This window comes from Hyaena hyaena, unplaced genomic scaffold, assembly GCF_003009895.1.
Source record: "Hyaena hyaena isolate Hyena2069 unplaced genomic scaffold, ASM300989v1 scaffold_103, whole genome shotgun sequence".
Classification (NCBI taxonomy): Eukaryota; Metazoa; Chordata; class Mammalia; order Carnivora; family Hyaenidae; genus Hyaena; species Hyaena hyaena.
In genome coordinates this window covers 2,078,756-2,094,268 of record NW_024080735.1, presented here as the reverse complement: position 1 = coordinate 2,094,268, position 15,513 = coordinate 2,078,756, and the positions used below count along the sequence as shown (strand labels likewise).

Below are 15,513 nucleotides of genomic sequence, written 5' to 3'. Positions count from 1 at the left end.
GAAGCAGCAGCCAGAAGAGTCCACTGCGGGTACAGAGGGAGGGCGGGCCGCTCGCACCTGTCCAGCGTGGCTGAACCCGCAGGTGTTTCATGGAGGGTGCTGGGTCATACCGCTCAGACACACAGTGGGGGGTTTGGTGCACACGTTTATTTCTCCCTTTTCTCACACAGCAAGGCAACCCGCATGGTGACCCAGTGACTGGGGGGTCTCTTCGTAGGTAAGTGCACGGAGGTCAGGAAGTCTGCAGGCGGGCCGGTGGTGGTCAGAGTTCTCGACCGCTTGGGCGTCTGATACACCGGGCACTCGAATGTGTGGAGCTGCGGGTCGGTCTGGTCTGAGGCGCCTGCTCGTTCTGTAGAAAGCTTAAGAAAAATCCAACAATGAGATTGCAAAGCAGGAGCTCATGTTTCCATGCGCTAGGTTTGGGGGGACGGCCGTACACACGACTGGTCAGGGGTTCTGTGGCTGGATGACCCGTGTGACCGTCACGGCCTCCAGAACAGTCTGGAGGAGCAGCTGGGTGGTGGGAGAGCGTCTGTTCCAGGTTTAGCAATGTTCTGGCTTACAGTAAACGTTGGCTGTCCAGGGGCGCCTGGAGGGGTGGGGGGCACAGTCGGTTAAGTGCCTGATTTCTGTCCAGGTCATGATCAAGTTCCAGGCGCGCATCCGGTGCTGACAGCTCGGAGCCTGCTTCGGACTCTGGTTCTCCCTCTCTCTCTGCCCCTCCCCCTCTCAAAAATAAACATTAAAAAAATTTTTTTTTAACGTTTGCTGTCTTACTGTCTAAAGCATTTCGTAAAATGTCCCTCGTGAAACTCCAGGGAATGGGGATAGGAAGGAATGGCTCGTGTCCCCACGGGAAAGCCCAGAAGGCTGACTTCACAGTAAACTCCCGTGTTTACCTTTGTTGGCAGGAAGTAGATGTCAGGAAAATCGTAACAGAGCTCATGAGGCAGCGAGTCCTCTAGTATGTTCTGTTCCTGATTCCACCTGGCCCCCTCGATGAATAAACCGAAAACATGAACTCCGACGTGAGTGCGGTCTGTGTCCTGGGATGAGAGAGGGATGCGGTCAGTGGATCCCTGGACGGGGTGCTTTCTTTAACAGAGGCTCTGTCCGGGGAAGGGTCATGCGGGAGACAGAGCTGCCCTCCAAGACCACCCCCCATCCAGATGCCAGAAACCAGCTTGCCCGACGCGGACCAGGGTGTCTGCACTCATGCACCAAGCCCGGCGTGGACCGCGGTCCCCCCACATCCACACCCCTGATGTGGTCTAGTGTATAAACAGGACCCAGAGGGGGTGACAGCAGTAACTAAGAACAAAATAGAGCAGTTGTCACAATACACTATGATAAACACCATGTGAATGTGGTCTGTCTCCCCCCAGACATTGTGTCCTGTGCCCCCCTTCTTGTGGTGACGTGAGATGACGAAACACCATGCCAAGGTGACACGATGCAGCATTGGGCTGCTGCCGACCTGATGCTGAGTCGGGAGGAGGATCACGTGATCCCGACTGGTGACCGCTGGCCACTGAAGCCATGGAAACCATGGACGAGGGGCGCTGCCATGTTCTGAACTGGCCACCACACAGATTAGCCCTGGAGACGCTGTGCCGAGTGAGAGGGGCCAGTCGCAGGGACAGATCTGGAAGGGCTCCTGTCACCAGATTTACAGGGACAAACGGCAGATGCCATGAGGACAGGCGGGCTCCAGCCCTGGAGGTGGGGCGTGAGGGCCGCCGCACAGCCCGGCCGTGCTTAAGGCCACCAAGCGTAGGCTTAGCGAAAATGAGGGCGCCTGGGGGGCTCCGTCGGTTAAACCTCTGACTCTGGGCTGTGGCTCAGGCCTCCATCTCACAGTTGGCGAGCTCACGCCCACATGGGGCACTGCCCTGACCGCGTGGAGTCTGCTTGGGTTTCTCTCCCTCTCCCTCTCTCTGCCCCTCCCCACTTGCACACTCTTGAGCTCTCTCTCAAAATAAGTAAGTAAACTAAAAAAAGACAGTAGTTGAAATGGTAAGTGTTACCTTGTGTATATTTTTTCACAGGAAAAAGTGGTAAAAATAAAACTGCCTAAAAAAGTGGGGGTGGGGTGGGGATGAGGATCCCCACACAGCTCTAGAACTCGCGTGGTGTGCGGCCCAAGGGAGGCAGGGGGAAGGCTGGCGAGGGAAGGACCAGCTGCACAGTCACTCTGTCCAGTGCCTTAAGCGTCCCATACCTTAAAGGCTCTCCTGACGGTGTTGAGTGTCATGTGGAGTGCGGAGAGCTCCTGGTCTGCGGTGCCCGCGATCACACGGTGGGCAAACGCGAGGGCATCGAGAGCGACTCCTTGGGACCGTCCGTAGTCCTGAAGCACAGCTGTAAGAAAGGCTTTGGGGGGAACAGCGGCCAGCTCCTTGCGAGTCTGGGGGAATGAGGGGTCCGCGCTGCCTCCCGGAGACGGCTTGGGGCCCAAGAGCAACGAGAAGACCAGGGCGCTTCAGAGTCTTTCTCGAGAAGCGGCATACAGATGCAGGGAAAGGCAGGCACCTTTTCCTCTGGGGCTGCTAAGCTGTTGGCGGCTGGTCTCCCCCCGACTGTGGGGAGCTGCTGTGTGCAGCTGAGAAAAAGGAGGCCAAGATAGAGAGGAGACAGAGCCAAGATAGCAGGTGGCAGAGGACCATCGGTCATCTGGATCCAGCCATACCTGAAGCTAAACCTCTGGCCTTCCTCTCCACTCGCCTGAGCCTATAACCTGCCCTGTTTTGCACAGGCAGGTTTGGCCTGCGCCCTGCGTCTCTACGCCAGGACCGTACGCCAGCTCCTCCCCTTGTTACTCCATGTGATGCCCCTGCCCAGAACCCACCACACCAGTGCTCCCCACCCTAGCCGGGCAGTGAGGCCAATGCCGCGCGGGAAGCAGGGAAGTGCCTGCATCGGCGCCCGGCCGCGCCTTCGCTCCTGCCCTCCTCCTGTGACAGGCTCTCCGATTTCCTCAGAAGTTTCCCAGGCCCGAGAGGCTGTGCCTGCCCCAGGCCTCTGCTGGCACCTCTCAGAAGTCCGCAGCCGCCAGGGGACAAGACCCGCCTTTGTGCTTCTGGCGGTGGCCGGCACCCCTGGCCCTGTCCCGGGGGCTCAGTGCGGCCGCCACGCCGTGTGGCCACGTCTCTCCCAAGCACCAGCCCCCTCGAGCCACTGCTCCCCGCCCACGTCTCAGACCAGAGAGGTGACGGCCACCTCACTACCCATCACTTTGCTCCTCTCCCTGGGTCCCCATCTCAGTGAAGGACGTCAGCCGCCACCCAGCTCTCAGAGCCCAAGCCTGGGGCCTCCCTCTCAAGCACAGGCCCAGGTGGCTCTGCTCCCAGTGTCCTACGACTGTTCTCTTCCACCCTCTCCCTTCCAGGCCTCCACCAATTCCTGCCTGGAGAATAAAGCAGATGCCTGAGGGCCCGAGTTTCTCGGAGTCACATCAAGGCCCCCTGCCTGAGGCCCGGCCGTGGCCCAGTCCCCCGGGAGCCGGCCCTGCCTCTAGTTCCATCCCACACCTTCTCTCCTGCCCGGGGCACGTGCAGTCAGAAGACGGTGGTCCTGCTGGGGGGGGGGGGGTGAGGAAGGGAAGCAGAGGGAGGGAGGAGAGGACCCCCCCTCAGTGGTGCCTGGGGTTGTAGGGCTTGGGCCTCACGCTGAAGGGGGTGGGGGAAGGCTGGGGGCAGGGGGGCACGACCGTGCACAGGTCGGGTGGGAGCCGGCCCTGCTCTCACACTCACCTTGCGGAAAGAAGAATGCTGGGAGCCAGTATCTCGCCGGAAATCCTTCAAAAAAATCACTGGTTTTGTCATTAGAGTATCTGGGGGTCTGGGTGGATGACGAGCTAGGCCGCTTCCAGGTGGTGACAAGCCTCACATACCTGCAGGGGGCAGAGCGAGGGCCGGGAGCTCAGTGGCACTGGCACCAAGTAGTTCACGTGGCCAGGAGCTCCCCGGTCTCCCCCCTTCCCCCCCGGGACCCTGGGCTTGTCCTTCAGCAGAGACCCCGCTGTGGCTCTACGGGTGGGACTGTAACTTGCTGGGCAGCAGTGGATTCAGGCAACGTGGGTTGGCTGACTCTGAAGACAGGTCCTAGTGTCCGCTCGGAGGTAAGTGGCACCAGCAGACTTTCCACGTTCAAATCTCAGTGCTCCTATGTGCCGGCTATGAGATGCTGGGCGGGCTGCTCATGCCTCGTTTACTCCCTCCAACAGGAGGGGGGTGAACGGCCAGGCCCGTGGCCTCTCACAGGGCGGCCGTCAGCTCCGTGAGGGCCTGTGACACATGGGTGCCCCTGGAGTGTTAGCTGCACTCGTGCCATTCACATGGTTTTGATTTACGTGTTAAACACATTTAAAAATTACACGTAACTAATTCTTACTTCCTTCTGCACTTCCCCCTGCTGGTGTCACAGGACAGAGTGTAGAATGACAGAGAGAAAGTACCAAGTCTGGTCTTATCTGTCCTCGACTGGAGGGACCATGGACGGGTTCAGGGCATCTTGTTGTCTCCAGGTCTCCATCCTCAACACCACTATTCTCCCTCCACCTCCCCCCCTCCGCCCCCTTGCTTAATTCACATGTTGCTCTGAGAACCCAGAAGTCCAGCCATATGAAATTACATGGTAAACCGTTATGTTCTAAGCAAAATTAAGGAAGAGATGCAAAGCGGATTTCCTCCATACCGATGGTGTATTGCGGTGTAAGCCATTTTGGCCCAAGTGTTGAAGAAATTAACTCGCTGGATGAGATCATTAACCCAGGAGCTCAGGGGCTTACAGGACTTGTAGGCATGTTTCTGTTGGGATGCAGACACAGGCATGTCAGTTTTTAATTTTTTTTTTAAGATTCGTCTTTGGGGTTGTTGGGACATCTCTGCAAACTTTGGGAACAGACTTGCCAGGGAGACACATGGCAGGAGGAAGCCATTTGCCAGCGCAGAGCACCCAGTGGGGAACCCAAAGACCGACACCCAGGGAGAGCAGTGTTATTGTAACAGTGCTTCGGACAGAGTGCCTGACGTTTCCATTCTGGCCAAATGCCTTTCTCGCTCTTTTTAAGTCCACTGACCTGCTCCTACCCCCTGCTCTTTATGTGCCATTAAATGTGAGCAATTCCAGCTCCCCCCGCCCCCTCCCAAATCCCATAACTCATTCACCAACTACTGATGAGTTGCCTCTTCTCCTTCCAGCTGGACCCTGCCCCATGTCCTGCACAGCCTCTCTGGAGAATATTAATATTCTCTCTTCCAAAGCTTCAGCTTTCCACGTTGCACCATGTTCATTAATGTGCTCTTATCCTAAATACACAACCACCCAACACTCAATCCTCCTTGTTTGATCATCAACAAAATACTAGCAAATGGGATTCAGGAACATACTAAGAGGATCATAATCCGATCGAGTGGGATTCATTCCTGATGCAAGGATGGTTCAACCCTGGCAAATCAAACAATGTGACACAGCACAGGCATAGAATGGAGGATAAGAAATCCTATGATCATTTCAGTAAACAGGAAAAGCACGTGAAAAATTCAATATCCTCCCATGAGAACAACTCTCAACAAACTAGGCAGAGAAGGGATGTGGCTCAGCATAACAGAGGCCACACGTGACAAGACGGTAGCTGACATCACACTCACAGGGAAAGGTTAAAAGCCTCTCCCTCTAAGATCAAGAACAAGACAAGGATGTCTACTCTTGCCATTTCTATTCAGCACAGTACACAAAGTCCTATCCTCAGCAATCAGGCAAGAAAAAGAAATCAAAAGCATAAATATTGGGAAGGAAGAAGTAAAATTTCTGTTTGCAGGTGATATCTTATATATAGTAAATCTTAAAGGGGCACCTGGGTGGCTCAGTTGGTTGAGCATCTGACTTCGGCTCAGGTCATGATCCTATGGTTCATGGGTTTGAGCCCCGCATTGGGCCCTGTGCTGACACCTCAGAGCCTGGAGCCTGCTTCCGATTCTGTGTCTCTCTCTCTGGCCCTCCCCTGCTCGTGCTCTGTCTCTCTCAGTCTCTCAAAAATGAATAAACATTAAAAAAATTTTTTTAAACCCCTTTAAGATTCAAAAAAACTGTTAGAACTAATAAATGAACCCAGTAAAATTTCAGGATACAAAATCAACACAGAGAAATTAGTTGCATCTCTACACATTAACAAGAAACTATCTGAAAGAGAAATCATGAAAGCAATCCTGTCTGTAGATAGCATGAAAAATAACAAAATGCTTAGGACTGAATTTCAACAAGGAGGTAAACGACCTATACACTAAAAACTATACAAAACTGGTGAAAGACCTTGAGGAAGACACAAATAAGTGGAAAGATTTCCTGTCTTCTTAGATTGGAAGAATATTGTAAAAAATTCTTTCTACAGGAAAATCTGTAGAAAGTGATCTATAGGTTCAATACAATTCTAATCAAAATTCCCATGACATTTTTCACAAGAAATAGAGAAAAAAAATCCTAAAATTTGTATGGAACTACAAAAGACCCCAAATAGCCAAAGCAAATCTGAAAAAGAACATCAGAGCTGGAGGCATCACACTTCCTGATTTAAGGTATCTTACAAAGTTATAGTAATAAAAACAATATGGTATTGGCATAAAAACAGGCATATAGACCAGTGGGACAGAATAGAGAGCCCAGACAGAAGACCCGGCATACGTGGTCAGCTAATTTTTGACAAGGTGCCAAGAACACAGACTGGGGAAAAGAACAGTCTCTTCAACAAAAGAAGCTGGGAAAATGGGATATCCACATGCAAAATAATGAAATTGGATCCCTATCATTTACCACTCATGAAATTGAAGAAGAAATGGACCCACAAATGCCAACTAATTTTTGACAAAGTAGGAAAGAATATCCAACGGAATAAAGACAGTCTCTTCAGCAAATAGTGCTGGGAATACTGGACAGCGACATGCAGAAGACAGAACCTGGACCACTTTCTTAACACCATACACAAACATAAATTCAAAATAGGTGAGAGACCTAAATGTAAGACAGGAAGCCATCAGAATCCTAAAGGAGAAAGCAGGCAACAGTCTCTTTGACCTCGGCCGCAGCCACTTATCAACACGTCTCCAGAGGCAAGGGAAACAAAAGCAAAAATGAACTATTGGGACCTCATCAAAATAAAAAGCTTCTGTACAGTGAAGGAAACAATCAACAAAACTGAAAGGCAACTGACAGAATGGGAGAAGATATTTGCAAATGACATATCAGATAAAGGGTTAGTGTCCAAAATCTATAAAGAACTTATCAAACTCAACACACCCAAAACAAATAATCCAGGGAAGAAATGGGCAGAAGACACGAATGGACACTTTTCCAAAGAAGACATCCAGATGGCTAACAGACTCATGAAAATAGGCTCAACATCAGTCATCATCAGAGAAATACAAATCAAAACCACAATAACATACCACCTCACACCTGTCAGAATGTCTAGAATTAACAACTCAGGCAATGACAGATGTTGGGAAGGATAGTTCCCACAGCACTGCTGGTGGGAATGCAAACTGGTGCAGCCACTCTGGAAAACACAATGGAGGTTCCTAAAAAATTAAAAACAGAACCATCCTATGACCCAGCAATTGCACTACTAGGTATTTATCCAGAGGATACAAAAATGCTGATTTGAAGGGACATATGCCAAAGTATGGAAAAAGCCCAAATATTCATTGACTGATAGGTGGATAAAGATGTGGTATATATATACATGGATACATACACACACACACACACACAAAGTGGATATATACACACACACACACATATACATACACACATATACATAATGGACTATTACTTGGTGATCAAAAAGAATGAAATCTTGCCATTTGCAACAACATGGATGGAACTAGAGTATATTATGCTAAGCAGGATAAGTCAGAGAAAGACAAGTATATGATTTCACTCGTATGTGGAGTTTAAGAAACACAACAGATTGAACATAGGGGAAGGGAAGGAAAAACAAGATAAAAACAGAGAGGTAGGCAAACCATAAGAGACTCTCTTCTTTTTTAAGTGTTTTATTTATTTCTGAGAGAGAGAGAGAGACAGCATGAGCAGGGGAGGGTCAGAGATAGGGAGACACAGAATCTGAAGCAGGCTCCAGGCTCTGAGCTGTCAGCACGGAGCTCGACACGGGGCTTGAACCCATGAACCGTGAGATCATGTCCTGAGCTGAAGTCGGATGCTTAACTGACTGAGGCACCCAGGCACCCTGAGACTCTTAAATGCAGAGAACAAACTGAGGGTTGCTGGAGGGAATTGGGGGGGGATGGGGTAGATGGGTGATGGGCACTAAGAAGGGCACTTGTTGGGATGAGCAGTGGGTGCTGTATATAAGTGATGCATCATTACTTCAGGAGTAGAATTTCTATTCCTGAATCTAATACTATACAATATGTTAACTAATCTGAATTTAAGTAATTTAAAAAAAGTGAAGTAGAAATGAATCAAAGACTTAAATGTAAAATGTGATACTATAAAACTTCTAGAAGAAAACCTATGGAAAAAGATCCTTGACACTGGTCTTGGCAATGATTGCTTGGATAAGATACCAGAGCACATTCAACAAAAGCTAAAATAAACATGAGACTAGAATCCTTCTGCAGAGTAAAGGAAACAATCAATTGGAAAAGCAAGTTACAGAATGGTGGAAGATATTCACAACCCATCTCTCTGACAAAGGGTTAAATCCAGAGTATATAAAGCATTCATCCAACTCAACAGCCAAAAAATCAATCTGATTAAAAAACGGGAGCAGGACCTTGAAGAGACATTTTCCCAAGGAAACTACAATGGCCGATGGGTACATGAAAAGGTAGTCAACATCAGTCATTAGGGAAATGCAAACCAAACCACAAGGAGAGATCACCTGACACCTGTCAGGATGATTAATATCAAGGGAACAGGTGATGACAAATGGGGAGAATGTGGAGAAAAGGAAACCCTTACACACTGTTACTAAGAATCTAAAATGGTCAGTCATATGGAAGACAGTATGGTAGCTCCTTAAAACTTAATAATTGAATTATTAGGGGCGCCTGGGTGGCTCAGTCAGTTAAGCGTCCGACTTCGGCTCAGGTCATGATCTCACGGTTCGTGGGTTCGAGCCCCATGTCGGGCTCTGTGCTGACAGTTCAGAGCCTGGAGCCTGTTTCAGATTCTGTGTCTCCCTCTCTCTCTGACCCTCCCCTGTTCATGCTTTCTTTCTCTCTCTCTCTTGCTCAGAAATAAATAGTAACATTAAAATTTAAAAAAAATAATTGAATTATTACATGACCCAGCAATCCACCCCAGGTCACGCATATGCAGGGACTGAGATCAGTGTTTTGAACAGATATGTGCATTCCCACATTCATTGCAGCTTTATTCACAACAGCGCGGATGTGGAAACAACCCAAATGGCTTTCCATGAATGACCGGAAAAGGAAAACGTGGTGTGCGCACACACAATCGAGTATCACTCAGTCATAAAAGAAGAAGGAAATCCTGCCATTTGCAACAACATGGCCGGACCAGAGGGCATTATGCCGAGTGGAGTAAGCCAGGCAGAGAAAGATATTGGATTCCCTATGTGTGGAGTCTAAAAGGCAGAAAACCCAATTTTGTAGGGTCTGAGAATAGGGTGGTGGTGGCTGGGGGTGGGGTTGGGAAATGGGGGTGATGTTGGTCAAGGGACACAAATCTTATGAGATTAAGTTGAGCTAGTGGACAACATGGTGACTATGGTTGGTGACATGGTGTCATGTGCTTGGACGTTGCTGCCAGTAGATCCCATTCCCGCCCCTCCCACCCCCCAGTTAACTCTGTTACCTGTTCATAGATTCAACCTATGGCCTTTGTCACTTCTTTAGAAGTCACCAGCAGCTTCTACTTTCCTTATTCTTACCCACCCCTCCCGCCCATCCTGCTCCGCACCCATTCTCCGCAGCTTCTGACTCTGCGCATCACCGCCGCCGCCCGCTCCCCACCCCCCATGACCACTTTCTATCCTAACCTTCTCTCCAGCTCTCCTCGCTGGCTCCTCCACCGCTTCCCTCCCTCTTCCAGTGGGTGTTGCCTAGACCATCCCTTCTCCTCCTCCGGCTGCTCCCAGATCTAACCCACGGCTGTGTTAGATCTCGGCTCACTCAGCGCACGTTTCCAGGGCTCATCCACGCCACTGCGTGTCTGTACTTCGTTCCTCTCGCTGGCTAATATTCTCCTGTATGTTTGTGTTTCTGTCTTGATCTTTATCTACCAAGATCTTGCTCTGTGGCCCATACTCTCATCCAGTTTTCTTCGGTAGCTGCACCTGAAAGCACTTCTAGACCCTCCGATGTTCTGTGTCCTCATCAGGCTGGGGTCATCTGCCCTCAAAGAGCAGCTCTTTCTGCCCACTCCGTGCACGGCCCCGCTGCCCACCTCGTGTCCGAGCCAGACATTCCTCCCTGGCCAGCGTCAGCCCGGATCCCTCTGGCACGGAGGTGGACTCAGCCATGGGTGACTGTGCGGCTAGTGACCCACGGGGGCCGTATTCTCTCAGCCTGACCTTGAACTTATGGGCATCCCAGACCTGTCACAAATGAGCTTCTCTGTGTCTCAGTTCCCGTGTCTGTAAAGTCAGGGTGCTGGGGCAGGGGGGCCCCGCGATCCTCTCGAGCTCTGAAACCTTGTCATTCTGACCGTGAGAAGTCCGTGGACCCCGCGCCTCAACCTTCTGTGCTGGTTTGCACACAGTGGTCATCGCTTTCTGTGACTCTGGGTTTTGTGGGCAGGTTTTTTAAAACTTTGACATAGAACTTAGCATAAAATGTCCTCACTTAAATGGTTTTTAGTACATTCATCAGCTTCTGGAACCATCACCACAGTCAATTTCAGAACATTTTCATCCCTTAAAGACAAAACCCCACACACCCGTAACGATGCTCTCACCAACCTCCCCTCCCCCCACCCCACCCCGGGTGACGGCTCATCTCCTTCCCAGTTCGGCGGACTTTTCTATTCTAGACATTTCAGAAAGAAGTGAAATAACATGTGGCCTTTGCGGGCTGCCTGCTTTCACTTCCTGTAATGTTTCCCAGGGGTCACTCAGGCTGTAGTATGTCCGTACATCAGTCCTTTCGATGGGTGAATAACGTTCCGTGGTATAGACGTGCTTGTGCGTATCATGTCTGCGTACCTACGACATTCTGTCTCCATTCGTCAGGAACGCTGGAGTGCTTTACAGATCACGCTGCTGTGAACATGCCTGGCAGGTTTTGGCGTGACTGGGTTTGAGTTTCCCTGGGCCATACGCCTGATGTAGAAGTGCTGGGTAGGATGGTGGCTGTTCACCTTTCTGAGGCGTTCGTAGACCATTTTCCAGAGCGGCCACACCATTTTACATTTCCAGCAAGCACGCAAGGACTCCACCTTCTCCACATCCCCGCAACGTTTGTTATTTATCTGACCTTTGGATTCTGCTCCTCCAGTGGGTGCGAAACTGTATCTCACTATGGTTTTAATTCACATTTTCCTGATGATAAATGATGTTAACCATCTTTTGATATATCTATATAGGTTTTTTTTAAAAAATTGAGTGAAGGAGAGCGAGCGAGAACACGAGTGGGGGAGTGGCAGAGAGGGAGGGAGAGAGAGAATCCCAAGTAGTGTCCTTACTGTCAGCACAGAGCCTGATGCATGGTTTGAACCCATGAACCGTGAGATCATGACCTGAGCCGAAATCAAGAGTCAGACGCTCAAGTGACTGAGTCCCCTGGGTGCCCCACTATACAGGTGTTTAATCTGGTGTATTCAGGGTTTGAGGGAGACTAGTGCTAACCGTAAGTGGAGAATTTAACTTTGGGAGCAATGGTTTTGTGTTCGACATCATGTTACCTCTTCAATAATCCTTGCCCATCTCCTTCCCCATGCTGCCAGAGCTTCACAGCTGATTTCATTCTTGTTCTAATACATTTTGTGCTTCTATGATCTGGTTTTCCACTTAAGGCTATGGACCACTCATCATTCATCTTTCTGTTTTGCTTCTTTTTATTTTTTAATTTAAAAGGGCCATTCAGTTTTTTCCTGTCTACAAAAAAGCAATATATTCTCACTATCTAAGTATGAACATATAGAAGGGACAAGGCAAAAACAGAATCATTCAGAATTCTATCACCCAGAGGAAATTTGTCATGTTTGCACATTCTCTTCCAGCCCTTTCTCTCTCCGTCTATAGCTCTGCACATAGCTGCTGCACCTTACGTGTCCTGAAGCCACCATGAACACTGGATTCGTGAGCGCTGAGCTATTGCTGCTGTTCACATTTCTGTCACCTAATCAATAAATGATCTTGTTTTATGCGTGTTTGTGTTTAAACACATCTCGATGGTATTGATTCATTAATACTGAACTCATGCCAATAGCACCATAACTCATGAGCGAACAAAGCTTATCTAACACATGTATTTTCTCCATAAAGCACAGCACAGCCTTCTGGGCAGGAACTCCACACAGCATTTCAGCATTGCCATTTTAGGCAGCAAAATCACCAACCAAAAGTACAAACGTGAAAAATGTGGCACTAAACAGATGATGAAGAGAGCACTTGATACTCGGAGAGCTAGAACAAGAAGCCGGATGTCACCTGTTTGATCTCAGTGGGGAGTATGCATGGAGGGGACTGAAATGTTTCACCACTTAGTACCTCTGTAAATGACTCCCCAGGCATCATGAGTAGTTTTGGAGTTAGAAATTAGTTTCATCAAGCAGCAGAGTTGGCAAAGACATAATCCATGAGTGGTGAGGAGTGACCTGTATACATAAGGGTTTTTGTGTGTAGTTTTGTCATCGTCTTTGAGTTTCATCCTGTTGATGAGGCTGTGGCTGTGACTCATTCACTTGCACGACTGTGTCATCTGTTGTATAAACATACCATATATTTATCCATCCTGTTGTGGGTGACATGTTGGAACTGTTGTCAGTATTTTACTGTGACAAACAATGTTCTGAATATCTTTGTACATGTCTCAACACCCATGTGCAAGGGTTTATGTATTTGTGAAGTCGAGATCAGACTGTGTATGCCATCTTGGATCTTAAAAATTCTTCATTTACAAAACAACATAAGCAGCTTCTCTCTGTCCTCTGAGATTCGGGAAGTTGTACAATTTTTTTCTGACTGCTTTAGTGGCTACTCTAAAAACCATAGCACGCATACATAAGCCGTCCAAGTCTACAGGTCATTGTTAAGTAGCCTCCTTCTTGATAATATGAGACCTAAAAATTCCATACACTCCCCAGGCCTTGCCTATCCGTTATTCTTGGTGTGTCCACCTCAGCTGGTCTGCATCCTGTCCTGCTCTAAAAGGTGGACACTCAGCCCGATTTCTGTCTGGATCGATTTACCACTTCCTTTCCTCCTCTCACTTAGGCCTTCCTTTCCCCTCTGCCGGCAGTGCGTCAGTGAGCTCCCGTTATTAGCATTTGCTAATGATGAATTCTCTCTGTTCTTTTCTCTTTTTGGCCTGTTTTATTTCATCTTCAGTTTAGAAACCAGAGTTTCATCTATATAGTTTTGTGTAACACTTCATTTCTTCCAACATATTGAAGATGCTGTTCTCATGTCTTCGAATGTTACTTTTCCTCTTGCTTCTTTTTGAGATTTTCCTTGGATTTTCTGCAGTTCTGTGATCATGTATCTGTGTGCAAGTGTTTTTTTGTTTTTTTTTTAAGACTTTATCTTGCTTGGGATTGAATTTCTCACGTCTGTTAATTCTGGGAAATTCTCATCTCTTTCAGTCACTGCCTCTGCTCTGTCTGCTCTCCTCTCCCTGGACCTCTCGCTGTCCTGCTTCTCACTTTGCCCCCTGAATCCTAACTGCTCTTTCATATTTTCCATCCTTCAGTCACCATGGGGCTATGTTCTGGATATGTGCTTCTGTTCCATTCTTGGCTTACTAATTCTCCTTTCAGCAATGGCCAACCTCCTGCCCAACCTATGTATACTATTATGTTCTATTTAATGTAGTTTTCATTTCTGGATTCTTATTCACATCTGCTCTGTCATTTTTTACGGTTTCTTATTCCTTTAAACTATGTAGCTTGTTTAAATATCTTTGTTCCTTTAAACACAGGAAGTATTTTGTTGTAATCTATATCTGGTGATTCAAATGTCTGAAGTGTTTGGGTCACTCTGTACTATTTTATTATTTAGTTATTTATTAGTTTTTAAAATATTTTTTTATATTAGAGAGAGGGAGACAGAGCATGAGGGGCCAGAGAGAGAGGGAGACAGAAGCCGAAGCAGGCTTCAGGCTCTGAGTTGTCAGCACAGAGCCTGACATTGGACTTGAACCCATGAACTGTGAGATCATGACCTGAGCTGAACTCTGACACTAAACCAACAGAGCCCCCCAGGCGCCCTGTACTATATTTTTGCTATGGTTCTCACACATGGTTCTTTTATGTATGTTTGGCTATTTTTGCAAAATATGTGTGTGACTCCTTGGGGCTTAGATTGAAGGTCTCTTATGCTTTGAGAGGCGTTCTGATTGCGTTTCCATGTGCCCTTCACCCTGGACTTGGGCTGCAGAGCCTTTCAGGGGAGGACTTGGAGTTGACCACGGCTCAGGGACAGGCTTTCTTATTTTACCCCCTGCTCCCTACTTATTTTTAATCAAGGGTTTTTAGTTATTTTCATTTATAAATTGGTTCAAATAACCAAGCTTGCTTTACTGGAAAAAGTAGCTTATGTTTTCTTTGGAAATATTTGAAATTTTATACAAATTACCAGATATGAGCCTTCTGGGGAAGAAGGTGGAACAGGAAGACCCTGCACTCGCCCCATCCACGGATACGACCAGGGGGTCCCACATCAGTGTCAGCGAACAGAAAACAACCCAACAACTGGCAGGACTGACCCGTCACAGCTCAGTGTGGAAGAGGCCACATCATAAAGGGCCAGAAGGAGACACAGTAGCCAAACAGACCCTTGGTGGGAGGGAGGGAGGCAGTGGGTACAGAGGGGGAAAAGGAGGAGACCCCACCCAAGGCACCTCAGGCACGGGGCGGGGGGGGGGGGATGCCGCATGGGGAAGACGAGTCCCTAGAACATGTGGCTTTTTGACTTCTTACAATTGGTCCTGGAGCTTTAACAATCAGCAGCTCCGCTCTTGGGAGAGCCAGGAGGGCAACAGAAAACTGAGTCCCTGCCCTTAAAGAGACAGAACAACAAATAGCCTGTGGAGATTCAGCGCAGAAGCAGCAGTTTGAAACCCCCTGGGACTATGAGAGGGAGCTTTGTTTGTTAATCACAGAGCTGGTCCTGGGGGGACAGACACGCCTCCACGACCCCAGGAGCGGGCAAGCACCATCTCTCCCCACCCCCAACACCAGCCTAGACACAAGTGTGGGAAGCAGGGATGCTAACAGTGTGCCCCACCCCCTCCAGCCCATCCTCTGCTGCAGGGCCTCCCGCCCCCCTCCCCCAGCAGACCATGCAGATTGCCAACACTGAAC

General features: G+C 48.7%; 1 protein-coding gene across 1 annotated transcript in view; it reads right to left on the bottom strand.

Moving 5' to 3' along the window:
- Positions 1-128: 128 nt before the first annotated feature.
- The window catches only part of DNAH14 (dynein axonemal heavy chain 14), a 293,617-nt gene continuing 278,232 nt past the window's right edge, over positions 129-15,513 (bottom strand). The window contains exons 82-86 of the mRNA XM_039235797.1: positions 4,699-4,811; positions 3,756-3,895; positions 2,225-2,376; positions 903-1,049; positions 129-362 (exon numbers count right to left, since the gene is read on the bottom strand). Coding sequence (XP_039091728.1) covers positions 147-362; positions 903-1,049; positions 2,225-2,376; positions 3,756-3,895; positions 4,699-4,811 — 768 coding nt within the window. The 3' untranslated portion in view covers positions 129-146. The remainder of the gene's footprint in view (positions 363-902; positions 1,050-2,224; positions 2,377-3,755; positions 3,896-4,698; positions 4,812-15,513) is intronic.